The sequence below is a fragment of the Bactrocera tryoni genome, chromosome 3 (assembly GCF_016617805.1).
Source record: "Bactrocera tryoni isolate S06 chromosome 3, CSIRO_BtryS06_freeze2, whole genome shotgun sequence".
Lineage (NCBI taxonomy): Eukaryota > Metazoa > Arthropoda > Insecta > Diptera > Tephritidae > Bactrocera > Bactrocera tryoni.
Window position 1 is genome coordinate 58,812,404 of NC_052501.1, and position 19,187 is coordinate 58,831,590.

The 19,187-nt window shown below is 36.0% G+C and overlaps 3 protein-coding genes across 3 annotated transcripts; 1 reads left to right on the top strand and 2 right to left on the bottom strand.

Moving 5' to 3' along the window:
* Positions 1 to 7,002: 7,002 nt before the first annotated feature.
* On the bottom strand, positions 7,003 to 9,912 carry LOC120770709. Its single transcript, XM_040098289.1, has 3 exons — positions 9,880 to 9,912; positions 7,206 to 7,625; positions 7,003 to 7,140 (listed from the first exon to the last, which is right to left on the bottom strand). The coding sequence occupies exons 1-3, from the start codon at positions 9,910 to 9,912 to the stop codon at positions 7,003 to 7,005; spliced, it is 591 nt and encodes a 196-aa protein (XP_039954223.1).
* A 1,608-nt stretch (positions 9,913 to 11,520) lies between these two features.
* Positions 11,521 to 15,009, top strand: LOC120771485 (E3 ubiquitin-protein ligase RNF25). Its single transcript, XM_040099523.1, has 4 exons — positions 11,521 to 11,677; positions 11,771 to 11,842; positions 11,916 to 12,753; positions 12,967 to 15,009. The coding sequence occupies exons 1-4, from the start codon at positions 11,670 to 11,672 to the stop codon at positions 13,246 to 13,248; spliced, it is 1,200 nt and encodes a 399-aa protein (XP_039955457.1). The 5' UTR covers positions 11,521 to 11,669; the 3' UTR covers positions 13,249 to 15,009.
* A 2,347-nt stretch (positions 15,010 to 17,356) lies between these two features.
* LOC120772245 (putative nuclease HARBI1) lies at positions 17,357 to 18,624 on the bottom strand. The gene is made up of 5 exons (XM_040100740.1): positions 18,507 to 18,624; positions 18,165 to 18,456; positions 18,007 to 18,110; positions 17,790 to 17,937; positions 17,357 to 17,731 (listed from the first exon to the last, which is right to left on the bottom strand). The coding sequence occupies exons 2-5, from the start codon at positions 18,397 to 18,399 to the stop codon at positions 17,709 to 17,711; spliced, it is 510 nt and encodes a 169-aa protein (XP_039956674.1). The 5' UTR covers positions 18,400 to 18,456; positions 18,507 to 18,624; the 3' UTR covers positions 17,357 to 17,708.
* Positions 18,625 to 19,187: the final 563 nt, after the last annotated feature.

The following is a 19,187-nucleotide window of genomic DNA, read 5'->3' on the forward strand; positions in this document are numbered from 1 at the left end:
CGTCATCTTATCTGCCGGGAAGTTCTTCCTAAGAAAATGGTGACGCTTCTGTTTTGAACTTAAGATGGGCACTGTCGGATCAGTTATTCGTTCGCATCGGTCTACGATATAGATGAGACGACTCTTTGATCCTACTGGATTGTTATCGCCTGTTATCGTAACTGGGGAAAATATTCATTCGGCTGAAATATCACGGCTTCCAGAGCTTAATCAAATTCGTATCGAGCGTTCGTGGGAATGATTCCACTCGTTGAAACATCGTTTCACGAGTTTTACGATGCTAACTCACACGAGTTACATATGTATTTAACAATGGCAAAAATTAAATTTCTTGTTTTCTTTATCTTTACAGATGTAACAATATAACTACCCTCTATTTGACTAAATTTTATTTAACAACAAAAACATCATTTGTTAAATAAACATACCATTTACGATTATTTGTATTATTTCATACATTTAAGGTTTCGTTGAGTTAAGTAAATTTTGTATTATACATTCTTAAGATCATCTTTAAAATTAAGAGATCTAAAGCTACTTAATAAGTGTAATTTATTTAATTACATAACACACGCGTATCTTCTTCTTTATTGACGTAGACACCGCTTACGCGATTATAGCCGAGTTAACAACAGCGCGCCAGTCGTTTCTTCTTTTCGCTACGTGGCGCCAATTGGATATTCCAAGCGAAGCCAGGTCTTTCTCCACTTGCTTCTTCCAACGGAGTGGAGGTCTTCCTCTTCCTTTGCTTGCCCCGGCGGGTACTGCGTCGAATACTTTCAGTGCTGGAGTATTTTCGTCCATCCGGACAACATGACCTAGTCAGCGTTGCCGCTGTCTTTTAATTCGCTGAACTATGTCAATGTCATCGTATATCTCATACAGCTCATCGTTCCATCGAATGCGATATTCGCCGTGGCCATCGCGCAAAGGACCATAAATCTTTCGCAGAACTTTTCTCTCGAAAACTCGCAACGTCAACTCATCAGTTGTTGTCATCGTCCAGGCCTCTGCACCATATAGCAGGACGGGAATTATGAGTGACTTATAGAGTTTGGCTTTTGTTCGTCGAGAGAGGACTTTGCTTCTCAATTGCCTACTCAGTCCGAAGTAGCACCTGTTTGCAAGAGTTATCTTGCGTTGGACTTCCAGGCTGACATTGTTGGTGGTGTTTATGCTGGTTCCCAAATATACGAAACTATCTACAACTTCAAAGTTATGACTGTCAACAGTGACGTGAGAGCCAAGTCGCGAGTGCGACGACTGTTTGTTTGATGACATTAGATATTTCGTCTTGTTCTCCTTCACTGCCATACCCATTTACATTGTTTCCTTGTCCAGTCTGGAGAAAGCAGAACTAACGGTGCGGGTGTTGAGGCCGATGATATTAATATCATCGGCATACGCCAGCAGCTGTACACTCTGCAGCTCGAATTATTTTCTCCAGCAGCAGGTTGAAGAAGTCGCACGATAGGGAGTCGCCTTGTCTGAAACCTCGTTTGGTATCGAACGGCTCAGAGAGGTCCTTCCCGATCCTGACGGAGCTTTTAGTGTTGCTCAACGTCAGTTTACACAGCCGTATTAGTTTTGCGGGGATACCCAATTCAGACATTGCGGCATAAAAGCAGTTCCTTTTTGTGCTGTCGAAAGCAGCTTTGAAATCGACGAAGAGGTGGTGTGTGTCGATTCTCCTTTCACGGGTCTTTTCCAAGATTTGGCGCATGGTGAATATTTGATTGGTTGTTAATTTACCAGGTCGTCGCCAAGCACGATTTTGACATCGTGGCGAGGGCAGCTCTCATAAGTGCGCTCCAAACGCTCATAGAAGGCATCTTTGGTTACATCGTCGTTCTCTTCCGTCGGGGCGTGGGCGCAAATAAGCGATATGTTGAAGAACCTCGCTTTGATGCGGATTGTAGCTAGACGTTCATTCACCGGAGTAAATGATAGTAATCGTCGACGGAGTCTCTCTCCCTCCACGAATCCCACACCAAACTTGCGCTCCTTTATATGGCCACTGTAGTAAATGCCACAAGGACCTACTCGTCGCTGTCCTTATCCCGTCTATCGCATTTCTTGGACGGCAGTGATGCCAGCCTTTATTTTCACGAGGGCATCAATCAGCTAGACAGCGGCACCTTCCCAATAAAGGGACCGGACATTACAGGTGCACGCCCTTAATTCGTAGTCCTTATTTCGTTTGTCATGGTCGTCATCAAAAGGGGGGTCTCTCATCCGAGGCTTGTTGCTTCCTTTCATTGGGGGTGTTTTTTTACGTGACAGGTCCCAAACCCAGCACACAACCCTTTGAAGGGGATGTTTCGCCTTCTCACTTTAGCTCGCCTTTAAACGGATGTTCTTTGGCTACCCAGGTGATACTTGGTCTAGGACCGGCAGTCGTGAGCTGCTTGAGCTATATGTAAAAGTATCGTTTCTGGCCACTCCCAAGTGAATGGCGATCAGAGAACTTTCCTCACTTACGTGAACTTCTACACATGACTCCATCCTTCAACACACGCGTATGCAGCGGTGGTTTATGTGAAGATATCGAAAACAAACGGTTCTGTACGCTTCACTCATCTGTCGGCAAGGCTACTAACATACCACGCCTGGAACTGGCGGCAGCGCTTCTTTCCATTCCAGAACGTGCGAAATTCTTTGGGATTAGTTAACGTTCCGCCTGGAACTAACGTTCTTCCCTAGAAGAATCAGGCCACCATACATATCAAATTGGATTCGTAGGATACAAGAGTTGACATCCCCCGCGCCTTGGCATCACATTCGTCCTTCTCATAGCCTATCTGATTGTGTCAGTAGAGGCATCATAGTTGGCGAGCTATTACATAGTACATGAACTTTAGTGGAGAGGTGATCTATTTGGACAGTAGTGATGTTCCTCTCGGCAAGAATGAATCAGAGGTCTTTTTCGGCGAAAACTGAAATACGAACAAATTGATTATACTCGTGTCACATCCGTTATATACACGTCGTCCAAACGGGCATGCTATTCTGTTTACTGAACGGTTCAGTACTATCACTCGATTGTTGGGAACGTTGGACACCATCCTACCTTGGTTAGGAAAGCGTCGACACTTTCGCCAACCGTTTATCGGTGCTCAGAAACTGGACGATTGCGAATTATAACTAATTCAGGTAAGTAAGTTATATTATTATTAACTATTTTATTATTATTAATTATTATTATATTTAATTTAAATATTATACATATATAGTATATACTATATATTCATGTGTATGTGTAAATGTTGAGACCCAGGTACATAACAAAACTGATAAGCGGTGTTGATGACCGTCTCACTGCCATTGAAAAGGCCCTAAAAATTAAGTAATGCAATTTTACATTTAAAAATAAAACAGAAGCTAATTTTTCAATTTTCATTTTCTTGATGCCAGAAGAGGCCGAGGTGCAACCGAAAGAGCACGTGCGCTTCGTGGAAGACAAATTTTCAAAAAAGGAAAGAACGGATGCTATGGTTAGTATTTCGCTTTTAAATATAATGCGATTGTAATATTATATAATTTAATGTCATTTATTTCTTCATAACAGATACTGCTAATATTGAACGCAAAGGGCGCAAAAGGTAGTGTTGACGGCGTTTTCAGATGATGTAATGTACCATTACACTTTAGAGAGGCGCAAAGGAAAGGAATCCCTACTTAAGCTAAAGTGAGTAGGCTTAGTTTTTGGCAGGTATTTTTACTGATATATATTTGGATGTCTTAACTTATACCTTTTGAAATTTTTCCTGACAAGGACAAAAATACAATATGTGGGGAGCTCCGGAGATTTGTGGCCTTAAGCCACAATCGATTTAAACAATAAAAAAAACATAAACTTAAGGCTAAAGTAGTATAGATTTTCTTATTATTACTTATACATACATATATATATTAGTTGAAAGTTGTATATATTAGTTTTAAGTTGTACATATTAGTTTTAAGATTTATACTACTGTGATCAAATTGAAAGGTGAATTTTGTCCATTTCATCTCCTTCAAAGTAACCCTCCCGCGGCAATACACTTATGCCAACGAATTTTCCAGTCATCATAGCACTTGGAAGAATCCTCCGTCGAGGTCATGGTCAGGGCGCCATCAGAGCCCTCTTCCATTCATCCTTTATATCCTCAATTGAGTCAAAACGGTGTCCTCGGAGTGGTCATGTTAATTTGCTAAATAGCCAGAAATTACACGAAGGTAAATCAGGCCAATGATCACGAATAACCATTACAGTATGAGATGATGCTTTATCGCACTTCTTAGTTCAATTAATTCAGATATAGTAAAAATCGAAGAATTCAATTTTAGAGCCTCACAAAACGACGCGTATCTCCTTAGTATTGGAGTTAGTTATTGAATATGTTGACGTGAAGTTTAGCATAGATGTCACCAGAGCCGGAACTAGCTGCTTCAGCGCCTGTGGCAACAACCTTGCTTGCGCCCTTACCATATAGTATAATGGAAACCGATGTTGTCCAAATCAAAAATCATATATTTACACGTGAAAGAACGTACATCTTATTTTCAATAATAATTTATACAAGGATCGCTTATATCGTTCAGAATAATACTTTTCTGGATTTCGCCTCTGCAAATAAATCGATTATTTTATCGAAATTGAGACGTGTTGTAGTATCCTTCTCAATCGACAAAATAGAGATATTCGCCAACCGTTCCTGGCCTAAAGAGGAACGAAGATAAGATTTGATGAGTTTTAGCTTACTCAACGTTATTTTTAGTTCTGCTTGCAAAAATTTCCAACGAGTTGCCGATCCAAAAAAAAAATTGTACGTTTGTTGGATGATACCAAAAAAAGTTTGCATTTGCGGTATCACGTTGGCAGCATTGACCCCAATCAAATTTAGGCTATGAGTAGTACATGGAATAAACCGAGCATTCACGTTCAAAGCTAATATTCTCGACTGCACACCTTTATATTTGCCTGCCATATTAGCTCCGTTGTCATAAGACTGTCCTCGTACATTTGCAATGTCTAGCCCATCTTTTCTTAATATATCAAGAATTTCTCCCGAAAGACCTTCACCGGTTTTTTCTTCGGTGTTAATAAACGTGATGAAGCTTTCTTCAATTGTACACTTCTTGTTTTCGATTTTAACGTACCGAATTATTTGAACCATCTGTTCTTTCGGAGAAATGTCGGTCGTACAATCGAAGAGGATTGAGAAATATTTAGCTGCTTTTATGTCGCTAATTATATGTGATTGCACTTGCTGGGCAGCCAAATTGATCAATTCGTTCTGAATCGCCGGTGAAAAATATGAGATTGTGCCTTTATTGTGTGTCTCGATATGTTTTTTTATTGTGGCATCATAGTGGCTAATCAATTCAATAGTGTTCAAAAACTTTCCACAGTCTGGTCGCCCAATTACTTCACTGCTACCTCTAAGGGCGTCGTTGGTTTTGACGCAGTGGAAAGTTGCATCGAGTATCACTTTTAAAATATGTCGCCACTTTGTTCTTTCCTTATCAAATTCTTTGAGAAGATGGTCATCGATGAAACCGCCACATTTCAACTTATTCTCAAATGTTTTCATTTTTATATAATTGGATCTATGAGACGTCGAGTTTTTGTGTCTCGGTAAGTAGGGATTGAGATGTGGCCAGTCGTTGAAGCCGTTCAACCAAATGCTGCTCCTGTCATCGTTGAAGAGGATACACGGAAAACAAAACAGAGAGTCAAGCTGTTCACAGTAGATCAACCAGTTCCTGTGTACTTTCTCACTATTTGTCATAGTTCGAGTAAACCATTTTTTCTCAAAACGTCTATTATTTGTAACTGGGTACACGGAAATATCGTCACCATTGATAGGACCCTGTTCGATATATAATTTGATGAAATTTTTATCAATTTTTCATGTTTTGGGATTATTGAAATTGATTTCAATCGAATCTTCTTCCTGTCCCACTCTCTGCTGATTTGAGGAATCCGTCTCAGAAAGCGTATCGTTGCATTCCACTTCCATGTTTTGTTCTCTATTCAATTCATCATTTTCGTCTTCTGATTGCGATTGTGCAGTCTGCGTTGATGGTAATTCCCTCGTGAAGAATTGCTGGATATTACCACTATTTTTTACTGCTACAGCCTTTTTCTCTTCGCGAATCTGCTTGAATTGAGCACCCGACAATTTCTTCTTTGGTGGCATCTCTATAAAAAAGTAAATATTTATAAAAAATAATTGTTCAAAATACAGTTGAGAAAATTTTAATAACTATGTATGTTTTATTAGTTACAGTAGGTATACTCACTCGCAATTTTCTTCCGTTAAGTATCCAAATGTTTCCTGGCAGTACTAATATGGTATGGTGATGAATCCACTGCAATACTTATCAGACTAGAAATTCAATCTTGAGATCTAGAGTAAAATGAAAAATAGAACTAGAAAAAAGGCAGTGAAACGAGTAAAAAATCATAAATCAAGGAAAAAGTAGAAAGAATGCGAGGGGTAGGGTTCGAATCCATGACCTCTGGATCCGTAAGCAAGCGCTTTGCCATTACACCATGCGGCTTGTGGAATACGCAAGTGTGGGGAGCGGAGATCAATCGCGCGCCGCGCACTTTCCACTCACGTTCGCTCGGCTATGAGTCGAGCGGCTCCGAGCCGAGCCGGAAGAACATACCGTATATTAGGAATCAACCCAGTGTTTCTAAAGAATTGCTTTTACATTTTGCAATCTCTCCGTCACTAGTCATCTGTACTCGACCTGAGTGAGTTGCGCTTTGACCGGAAATACTACCAATTTTTGTTTTTCAAATGGCACCTACATATTTTTTCCTTGATTTTGGAATAGGAACTAATTATCCTATACAATAACGTAAAACGACTAATGGCAAGTTTCCATGGATATTATAAATAGGAACCTTGATGTGTAGTTGATATTGCTAGATTAGGATACAATTTTCAAATACTATTTTCTTGGAATTTATGCACGTTGTATGTTATTCTAGAGGGGAATGAATGTTTATTCCAAAACTGAAAAAAAAGCATGTATGTGTCGTTTGAAAGACAAAAATTGATAGTATTTCCGGCTAAACCGGAAGTTATACCGAAAATCAGAAAGCACCTTCCGATAGTCCTCATTGTCTATGGAAAACAAAATCTACAATTTGCACAATTTTACATCATTGCATCATATGTTATTGAAAAAAGCATGCGTTTTGTCACCTGGATCACAGATGAACACAGATTGTGGCTGACTGGCCTATAGCACAACACACGGCACGGCCGGCAGTGGGCACAGAAACAGGACTGACAGACTCGCACTAATAGCGTGGCGCCCCCGATTTCTGGAATAGCACGTCCACGGGTGCCCTTGCTTTGTGCGCGCCTCGCGACGATTACATTCGCACTGGCACGTGTGGTACTCCGCATTGCTGCCCACTGCACTGGCTCTGGCGCTGCAGTTTTTTCGGTCCGTTCGCGCCCTATGTCTCTTGTTTCGCCCGCCGTGGGTGACGCGCCAGTTTCAGACGGTAGCTCTTTCGGACGCTCAGCAACCGATATTTCGTCAGGCGTATGTAGGCTCAACCTACGTTGCGCCTCTGCGACTGTTGCGCCCGTGGCGGGTGCCACCTTCGCCACGCCCTAGTTACGGCTCTGGATGTCACTAACAGTACTAAAAATTTACCGATTCGAAAAACACGCGAAGTATAAATTAAGAATTCACCTTTCAATTTGATCACAGTAGTATATTAGTTCTAAGTTGTACATATTAGTTTTATGTTGTAATTTCTAGTTTTAATTTTATACAAATATGAATTTTCAGCATTATAATTTTTATACTTAAATAAACTTAATCTTGTATTACATTATTTTAGGTCTTAATAATAAATTAAATTGATATTTTCTGCCAAACGTACATATTACTAATAAGCAAATTATTATTTTTTTTTTAATTTGTTGTTTAAGGATTCCAATATTTTTTTTTTTAAATTAGCTTTTTAATATATTTTAAGTTGTTAATTTATATTAATATACATCTAATTGAGGATGTTAAAATAATTAACTAAAAGAGAAATATTAACAAAATAAATTTTGTAAGTTATTTAAAATAAATAAATTTGTTAGAAGTAACAAAAGGGTAACAAATATAAGACATATCGATGTACAGTCATGCTTGTTACTGCTAACAAATTGGTAACAAATTTGCTAACATGTTTAGATGTTAAATGTAACGAACTGCCAACGAAAATATTAACACTAACAGAAATTTGAATAACAATTCTTTTGTTAGGGCATATCTTACCTATTAGCCCTGACAGGCGACAGCTAATCACACGACACTTAATCACACGATTTCGGCTGTTGAATAGATTATCCCACTAATCTTAAAAATTTATCAAGATTTCGCCACACAAAAATGACAGTTCCTAATCACTTCATTGAAATGATTTGAAACTGATCCACGCTAAATCTCTCTGTGCGACTCTGATTTTGCGCAATCGACTTGTCAGCACTGGAAATCTGTTACATTATCACAGCTGATTTAAACACTACCCTGCAAGACGGAGGTAACAGATTGCACAAACACATTGAAACATTTTCAGCTGTTCACTAACACTGTTACATTTTCTGGAATTTTCAATTGAATGGGAAAATACGTAAGTAAGATAGAGAAAAACTATAGACATTCTAAACATATTGTAATATTAACTTGCTAGAATAGGAGAGACGAATGCCCATTTTTTCAAGAACAAGAAAACGAAAAGCGCAGTTTATTTTGGTTTTTAAAGAGGTAAGTTCGTTATTTCATTATTTGATATTTTATAATTAATTTCTTATATACATTTATACTATATATGTTATTAATTTCTTTTATATAGAGTAAACGAAAAAGATTAACAACGAGAAAAAGGTAAGCATTGTGAATTGAATGTCGTGTGTGTAATTAAAATTTTTAATATTACAGAAATCATTTGGAGCGTTTGGATGCGTATAACAAAGACGCACCATTCAATTAGCCGCATCACCGGTGACTTGGAGGACGAGCATTACGTGGAGCTCGCTATTAGTTTAAGTAAATATTTCATTATTTTGATGTTATTATTAAATAAAGCGAAATAATAAAAAAACTGAATTTTATTTAAAATAATTGAATTTGCTAGAAGTAACAAATGGGTAACAGATAATCTTGTTACTGCTTGTTCTTGCTAACATAATTATATGTTATAGGTAACAAACTGATAACGAAAATAATAACACTAACAGATATTCGGGTAACAAATACTTTTTGTTATCCATAACACATAGGTAAGCAATGCGCTAACAAAAGAATTTGTTACCCGTAACATACTGTGAAGAGATTTGCTAACAAATGCATGTATTCTGTTAGAACAAGGCAGCATGCGATATTTGCCATTGGTTAGAGTGAGATAACCATTGAACATCAAATAGCTATGTGTTACTTTTTTCCCACTCTCTGAACGAAAGTAACAAATATTTTAACGAATGCAAAAGTGAACAATAACAAGCCGCTTACACGTTTGCTAACAGCTACCCGTCTTGCAGGGTACAAAGGGAAAAAAATGTAAACAAAAAAATTTTGTTTAAAGCAATGAATCTAATTTCATCTGAAAATCAACTAAACAAATGAAAAAATGCATCCATTATTTCTATTATATGGAAAATATTAAAAAAAAAGTCTTTTTATTTCAAAATACTATATGACAATCTTCTCTTTTGATAAATATTAAGCGATGTGAATTCTTGAATGCCAATAACAGCTGTTTTTTGATCTTTCTAACGGCAGTGAGAACACTGTTGGGGTATGAAATGCTTAAATATAATCTAATCTTTTCAATTTTCGGTCTGAACATGGTATAAGTATCTAAAATTTTACCTCGCTGATGGGTTGCCAAGTCAGTATTAACATATTAGGGGAATTCTCTTCTTCTTTCAAGATTGCATATTGCAAAAATCCTATACCGAAATATACAAGAGCACGAGAGCACCCATTGCAGAATCTAGTGATATATGAACGGCTGATTCGGTGAATTTATTGTAAATGCTATTGTGAATTGGCGCACCTTCTGCATTCATTCTTAACAAAAAAACTGTAACAAATCTTTATATTTTAAATAGAAATCATAAAATCTATTTTAAGTAAAATGACAACTAACACAGGCTTGCAATTATTTTTTTACGTGTCATTGCACGAAAATAAAAATGGGTTTTGGTCTGACATATTTTACAGCCAGTTCAAATAGTTTTCTGCGTGTGTTTGTTGTTGTGTCGGAGCACCAAGAGGAAATATCTGCAATTCGTGCACCGTGCAAGGGTTTTGCAAGAGCGGGAGAATACCTCTATTATAAAATTCTGACTTTCAAAATTTTCTTCTTCTTCCGTTTAGCACACAGCCTTAAAGCGCCCATACACGAGCACACAAGTGCGTTCGTTCGGTATGTGTGCGCTTGCGGTTTATCGTGTATGGGCTTGTTCGCGTACCGATCCATGTTCGCGAAAATGTTTGATTTTTTACGATCGGTGCGCGAGCATGTTTATCGTGTATGGCGTTGTCGGCGCACAAAATCTCATTTCTCTCGTGTCGCCGAACAGTGAAGATCGCGGACAATGGCAAGTGTTAAGGGGAGAGCCTGCTTTCGAGGCTTCAAAAAATCGATTTTTTTGAGGAATTTTTTGGGAGGAAAAGAAATAATTGATTTAAGCGAAATCTCTAGGCTTTATAGTTATATATTTGAACATCTTTCACAAATTTTTTGGATACGAAATCTTTGATATTCCGTCTTTGGGAAGCAATTACCCGATGCATCTCGCATGTACATTTTTCGGACGGCGGGCAGGATGCAGGTCGCAATTTCTATCGGAAACAAAAAATTCAAAGAGATTCATATTTTTGATTAATTTATCTTCTAGTTAAACTAAGAAAACTCCAAAAAAAAATGTAAAATAAAAAATTTTATTAAAATTTGAATAAATAGTGGCTTTGATCAAAAGAATTTTACTTTATGCTGTTTAAAAATATGTTAAAACTTGACTTTTCTTAATATTTTTTTTAATTTAAATATAAGATAATTTTATGCCAATGATAATAAACTTTGCCCTAATTCCATACGACGTTTAGTTTTTTTTCTATCCTGCCCGCCAATTGGGAATAATCGTAAAAATGAAAAACCGAGAAATCACGATTCAAAGTTTTCGCTTTTTGCCTTAGCGCTCATACATATACATAGTGTAAGAAAAATAAAAGTTGGAATAACTTATTAACGAAATACAATGAAATAGATAAAAATACTACATTAGAAATAAATTCCAAGAAATGTTCCGCTTGCCTGTCGCACATGTTAACTCTGTGAAGAACGAACGCAAAATGGATTTGTGTGTCGTGTATGGGCAAACGAATTCATACCGATCGAACGCACTTGTGTGCTCGTGTATGGGCACTATTAACTAGAATTTGCAGGGTTCTATAATCGAAAAAGTTTTTATTACTGTGGCATCACCGTTAATCTACTTCATTGTTTCACTTTTGTGGGGTTAAATTCAGATAATCTCTTTTCGGTAAATTTAGGGGTACACGTTCAAATAATAGATTTGATTGGTATCGATTTTGTTAAGAAAGCTGGTGAAAAGACTCTTCTTTCAGTCTAAAGAAGTCAGTAAAAGTTTGAAATGGATGCGTAAGTAAAGAAAAAATTCAGCAGCAAGTGTATTGAAATGAAAGTAATTAAAGTGTATGAAGTAGTTTTTTTTATATATAATATAACTTTCAGGTTAATAGATGAAGTAGAATCTCTAGAAGCTATATTAATGGATGATGTGAAAATAACAAGAAATTCAGAAAGGTACTAAGTTTAATTTTATTCTTACACTTTATATGTATTTACGAACTTGAACAAAATAAATATACATTTTCAGCGGTCTGCCAGAACTTATTGAAACTACTGTATTTCCCCAAGTTGGAGACGAAGCTGAACAATACATATGTGTGACTCTTCAAGTAAGCCCATCATCGGATTATCCTGAAACAAGTCCTCATTACAAACTATTAAGGCCACGAGGCTTAGATGATGAACGTTTGGAAGAAATTAAACATGCATGTAACGAAAAATTGGAAGAATCTGTTGGCTTTCCGGTAGTGTTTGATTTAATTGAAGTGGTTCGGGAGCATTTAACTGGAAGTAACTTACCCAGTGGGCAATGCGTTGTTTGTCTATATGGATTTAGTGATGGTGATGAATTTACTCGCACAGAATGTTTTCATTACTTACATAGTTATTGTTTGGGACGACATTTAAATGCATTACGACGAACGTATAAAGAAGAATATGACAAGTTGCCAAGTTGGCTCCAAAAAACTGTCGATCCTTTTCAAGCTCTATGTCCCGTATGCAGAGAGCCCATTAAAGATGAAGAGGATAGTTTGCGTTGTGCCATGCCTCCATCGGAATTGGAAAAAGCCCCAGAATTCAAGTTAACACACGAACTTCGGGATCTTCAACAACGCATGTCGGCTTTATTTTTAAAGCAAAAAAATAAAGGGGGGATTATTGACGTAGATGCGGAAAGTGGAACAGTGATATCAATCGAAAGTGAGGACGAGATAAGAATACGATTGCAAAGTAAAAAAACATTTGACGATAAAAGTAACACGGAGAACATTTCTGCAGAAAAAGATGTGCTAAACATTGAAGGAAGTGGAGCCGTTGGAGGGCGTAAGAATAATTCTACAAAATCATTGTTTTCTGATCAAAGGGTAAGATGTCTCAAATAAATTTCGAAATATTAGATAAATTAAAAATTATATTCTTAAAATATCACTGGAAGTGTAAAAAGTTCGATAAACAAGCCAATTCAAAGAAACACAAAAATGATACCTTAAGTAGGAAAGTGAATAAATTGTTATGATTATCAGTACTTATATAATTAGTTTTACCTTAAGGAGATATTAAAGTATCCTATTTTGCAGGAACCAACTTGTTCTAAATCTTCAGGCACTACAACTTATGAAACCGGTGCGCATGACACAAATAGAATGAGTAGTGAACCCACTAACAACAATTATCATCACAATCGCCGCCATTATCGAGGTGGTAGGCGTCATCAACAACATCACCACCATTATCGCGGTGAACGGGAACGAGACCGTGATCGAGGCAGTGAAAACGATGGGCCTAATGCAAACGCATCTTCATCCACTGGTGGTAAACAGGCAAAGGCTCAGATGGCCAACAATATCCATGGCAGGTGACGATTAGTTCAAGTTAAGATAAAGCATTATTGCGGATCTAAAATTTCTAAATATAATTCGTCAAGTTGTAAGCAGTTCGATGAGAATGCGTTTGGTATTTGTTGTACCGACATATTTGGCAAACAGCTTCTATATACTTAACCACAGCAGGTTTGACATATAACTGAGATTTGGTTTATCTTCTATGCTATTGAGGTTGAGTTGATCTCAAGATTGTTTACCGATATACTTTCTGTGTATATAACTGATAGAGTTAAGCGAAGTTCACTATTATATTGCGCAACTTTGATATTAATTTTTGAATTAGTACGGAATTTCTTTAAGTTTTACAGTAGTTACATTAACGCACACTTAATATACATTTACAAAATCATATTAGATATTAGTTCTAACTAAGTGCAAATATTTAGGGTAAAACACTACAACTTGAATTATTATTATTTTTTTATATATTATAATATAACAATATTAATATTTTAATAAAATTGGGTAAAGTTAACCTAACCACATATCTTCCACTGTTATTATCAATATTGTTTGTCCGAAAGATAAAGCAAAATCAATAACATGATAACCATGGAATTCCATTAGGACAATTTGGATAGTAAAATTTGTGTTCCCGACACAAAATTAAAAAAAATATATATGTATCTTTAAAACTTCTTTTACAAACCATGAAGTTAGCCTTAAGATTTGAAGGAGAGGGTTTATTCATTAAACAATACCTACTTATTTACATACATAGATAAGACATGGATGTTCTTTAAATACATTCATTCTTACAAATTCTATACAAGATTCTTAGTAATATTGAACGCAAAGAGCTGATAAATAGAAACTATCAATATTATAAGAACTTATTCGAAAAATCTTAAAATATCCCTTCTTAATTGATACAATATAATTCATGTTCTTTTGATTTGTACAAACATTTCATTTCGAACAAATCAAAACAACAGAATGAACGAATCCATCTCATTGGAGTTAAGTCTAAGTAGTGGACCAACTTGAAAACAGTAAAAATAGTATAAAGTTCATGTTTTGTTGCAATAGTATTCACCGCCTCTTTTTCTGATTTGTCCATAGTTTTATTTTTTGATTTATAAATACTTGTGTAATAAACAGAAAATTAAAACAACATAATATTATCTAAATTAGTATAATAAAATGAAGGTTTAGGATCAAAAGTCTCTCAGTTGCAAACCACATTATTATTTTAAGGTCATAAATTATCTTAAAATGAACTACTTCTCATTTATCCATGCTTTCTTTCTCGAACATAACAATTACAAATGCATCTATCTTAGGGGAATGATGAGATATACTTATCTACTTCTTACTTTTAAAAAGATAAGTAAAATTCTGATGAATTGTTACATTTTCATTACATATAGACATGAACTTATGTCAAGAAATCGTCGATTGTTGTTTTATGGTATGGATATTTTAAAAAGAAATTAAAATGTGTGTGTGCATATTTATACTAAAGGTAACCATATGTTTAAAAACTTCGTCATAACTAGTAAATGGTAATTGTTTTCTACCTGTGTTTATGTAAATTATATCCTAGCGACAGAAATATAACGAAAAGTTCTAGAGACATATAATATCTTGTAAGATGTATTTTTAAATGTATTACAAAGATAGAGCCTAAATAAAAGTATAAATGTATTCAGTTTCTTAAGCAGACGCTGTTATAATGTCATTATTATAAATAGCTCGCTTAATATTAATAAATAAATTGAATCTCCCAAAGCAGAATTATTTATTTCATGGTGTTACGCCAGCTCTTTCTGATGGTATAAATCGCCTCTTGCTTTAGGATTTAGAACCTATCCAGATATGATTCGTGCGTTAAGACTTTGTTTGAGAGTCGCGGAATCTCTCCTTCCAATTGACTGAAGTGTATTATTATAATCAGGCTGAAATCATTTCACTATATCTTATTGTTTAACAGTTCTGCAGAATCAGTAGTCACCGTGTAGGTGTTGTTCATTGATATTGATAATAAGTAACGGTTATGTAATCCCAGTTTCGGTGGCAAGGCTCAAGACTAGTTGTCATCAAAATCTGTAGGGCCAGGAAACGTGCTGTTTCTATAGATAAGTGAGATTCATAAGGTATACAAAGTGGTGGCTCTACTATGAGTAGAATTCAGTCTGGAAACTCTTTGCAGAGGAGTATTTTATGCTTCTTAACCGGAAACATGCTGGTCTCACTATACAGGTCTCTGCGAATGGTAGGCACCTTGTCGTGTTGCCGTCATGAGCGATGCTGCTTGGCATCTCTTATGGAGGCTGGCAGAAGCTGCATGTGTGTGGCGACCAAGAGCTACCACCTCTTAATCCATGGTGTTATGCGACAGTGAGCCTGAAACACCAGAACACCTGCTAATCGACTGCACAGCAGTCTGTAGACGTAGGATTAAGGCCCTTGAATCCATGTTTCCGAATTAGGAGAGGGCACAATAGACCCAAGTTCGCGGTGCATTCCTGATTTATAAATCTAATCTAATCTAATACAGGTGTTGAAAGGAAGACATCAGGAGGACTGCAGTGTTCTGGCACGTCTGAAATTTCGTCGACTACGTTTCACTACATCCTGCTGGCCGTTGGTCTTGTATGTTGTAAAATGTATGCGCATGAAATCAAACGCGAAAAGTTATTGCTTTTGTTATTTTGTGCAAAGGGCATATGCAAAATTTTCGCAATGCTCAAGCGCAGCTGGCGGTTGGCAAATTTTTTGTCAGCATTTCAGTTGACTCGGAGAAGCGGAGCAAGTACTATTTTATCAAGTGAGTGAAATTAAATAAATTAAGACTAAAAATGTATAATATTCTAATATTGTAACAAACGATTTTTATATATAAATAAAGGGAAATATGTATGTCGAATAGCCTACACAGGAAAACTAAACAACTGGAGGTTTATAGCTCCGGTGAGTTAGAGAAAAGTTATTTAAAACAGTGAAACAATCGCTTAATCTTTAGATAAAAAATCAAGCAATAAGTGTGGTCATACTATTGAGTGCGTTGTGCCCGTTCCTCACGAGTTGAGTGTGTTATTTATTATTTAAATTCAAGGTGATCTGCAGGTTTCCTATTCACACCGTGAGCGATCTGAATGTTTTAAATGGAAAAATAAATAATCAATCTTTTAATTCAAATTCTTAATAATTTTGTTCTCATATTGTGATCATATGTAAAATACATTATAATTAATAGCAGAATTTTAAGAAATCTTCTAAATATTAAAACTAATTCAGTAGTTTTGGTGGAAAAGCTGCCTTAAAAAACAAAAAAAAAATGTTCAGTATTACAATTGGTATGTATTATTGAATTCATTGTAACTTGTTCGGCTTCCATACATAAATTACTATATAGAATTAATATATCATTATTATTTTAATCCATTGATAAATTGATGAAACAATCAATTTTAGTGTAGTGAATTGGATTGCAATTATTTGGGCCGGGGGTTGGAACTACGGAGAGAGGAACAGTGGATCCGCCCCTGTACCCGACCAGAAATAAAGGGACTAGCGGAAATGAAGAAACGCATTGCTTAAGAGTGGTAAAGTTACTAGAGAGACAGAGAGTAGTCTTTCCTTCCTGGTAAGCGCTTATTTCACTAATATTAATAGAAATTGGATAAAAAGAACTAATATTTATAATTTCAAAGTATTTTAATCAGTTATTATGTACAAATCCAGGTGAACAATTTATTGAGCTCGTGGAGTATAATCCTGGGGTCGAATCGTTACATCCGTGAACGTATCACTCGTCACGTAAAAGTTTGTATTTCGTATTATGACATACATGATCGTAGCGCTTATACGTGAGCGAGTATATAAACGTATCCGTTCGTTCGAACCGTCATTCGAACGCAAATTACCAATCGTAATACACAAATTTATGGAAATTTGAGCAATTTTTTTTTTAATTTTATGTTTTTTATAATTTTTAGTAATAAATAACATAAATAAAAAACCAATGAATGGAATACCTCATTAAAAAATTAAAAAAAAAATTGATATGAACCAAATTTTTGTATTTCAGTTTAGAAGGAAAAAAAATATTTACTAGGGTATAGACATAGACATTTTCAACTTCAATTTATTAAATAGTACTTTATTTGATCTCTTATTGTTTGGCCGATTGCGGTGAGGCGGTTCGGTACCCCGGTGTCGATATCCGTTGTTTGATCAGAATCGCAATTCTGAGGATCATAATTTATTTTAAATTTTATGCAGATGTTGTGTATTGCTGTACAAACGTTAGCAAATCTTGCCACTTTTGTCGGATGGTACCTTCCTCTCTTGCCATATCCTAAAATTCTCCAGCGTCCTTTTAAAATTCCGATAGTTCGTTCGACGATACATCTTGCCTTTGAATGAATTTCATTGAACATAGCTTCATTTGAACCATCCGAAGCGTTTCTGTAAGGAGTTATGCACCATGGTTACAGAGGGTAGCCAGAATCCCCTGTTAAAATATTAATAAAATCAATATCGTAAAAAGAACAAAGTGAAAATATGTATACCTAAAAGCCATGAATTTTCATTCCTGTTGTGCTGAAATCGTTCTTCCAAAACTCTTCTCTGGTGCGAATGTTTCCAAACAAATGAGTCGTGGGCTGCACCACCGTATTGACAGTTAATAGACATAATTTTGTAAGTGTGATCACATATCTGACAATACAAAATTTAACAAATATACATATATGTATATTCAAGAAATATATTATAATAGCAACTTACTATCATAGCGTTGATACTATGGTAGCCTTTTCTATTGAAGTACATGTGCTCGTTTACTGTGGATTTTTGTAAGCCGATGTGGGTACCATCAACGCACCCAATAACTGAAAATTCTTTATATTTAGTAATATTACTATTTTAGTAAAGTGTATATTTACCTCCAGGAATTTTATATTGGTGCACAAACCACTCTTTACACGTAAGGGAATCCTCTGGTGTAAACCGTATAAACTGTGGGCACAACTTCATTTCCATTTCTTTAAGCACATGGGATATCAGCTTCGAAACAGTGCTTTGACAAATCCCAATCAAATAGTCACTGCCAAATGTGAAAGCGTGGTTGCTAATTGTAGCACTCGAGGCACTGCTCTGACGCCAGATTGCGTCAAACATATATTATTTAGGACATATTCAAAAGCCTCTTTAGTTAGACGAAATCGTTTTAAAAATCTGCAAAGAAAACTTCGTTAATGAGGTTTCAAGATTTATTTTTTATATACCTGCGCTGTATTCGGCAGTGCCAAAGGATTTCTCCGATCTCTTAGTTGCCTCCGCACTATTTTTTCATCCCCATCACTCTCACTAGAGCTCAAATAAAAAAAACAAAGCCGGATCCATCCTGACATTTAACCACTTCATATTTAAACTAACAAATTTATTGAATATTTTGCAACGGTTTTGACAGTTCCACATCTCTTCTGACCTAAAAATACGATCCAAAGCAATGTGGAATTTAAAAACTATTGTGAAAAACGATTCGACCCCTGAAACTGGACGAAACCAACTACAATATTAAAATACAATTAAGAGATCGTGCGAAGTGTTTCGAACATTAGGAATAGATACAATCTCTTGCTCCTTTGAATATAACTTTTAAGTAAAATTTTTGCGGTGTCCACAGCGCACAAATATGGTGTTCATTATATTAAAAAGCAGGGGTCGAATCGTTACATCCGTGCACGGATCGGCAAACATACGAAAGAAAATTACGTGGTACGTCAATCGTATGCGGTGATTGGCATTATGACATACGATAGCAAACGGATCGTAATGTATTTTAGTTTTTAAATTCCACATTGCTTTGGATCGTATTTTTAGGTCAGAATAGATGTGGAACTGTCAAAACTGTTACGAAATTTTCAATAAACTAACAAAAGCTAATTAAATATCAAAATGAATCC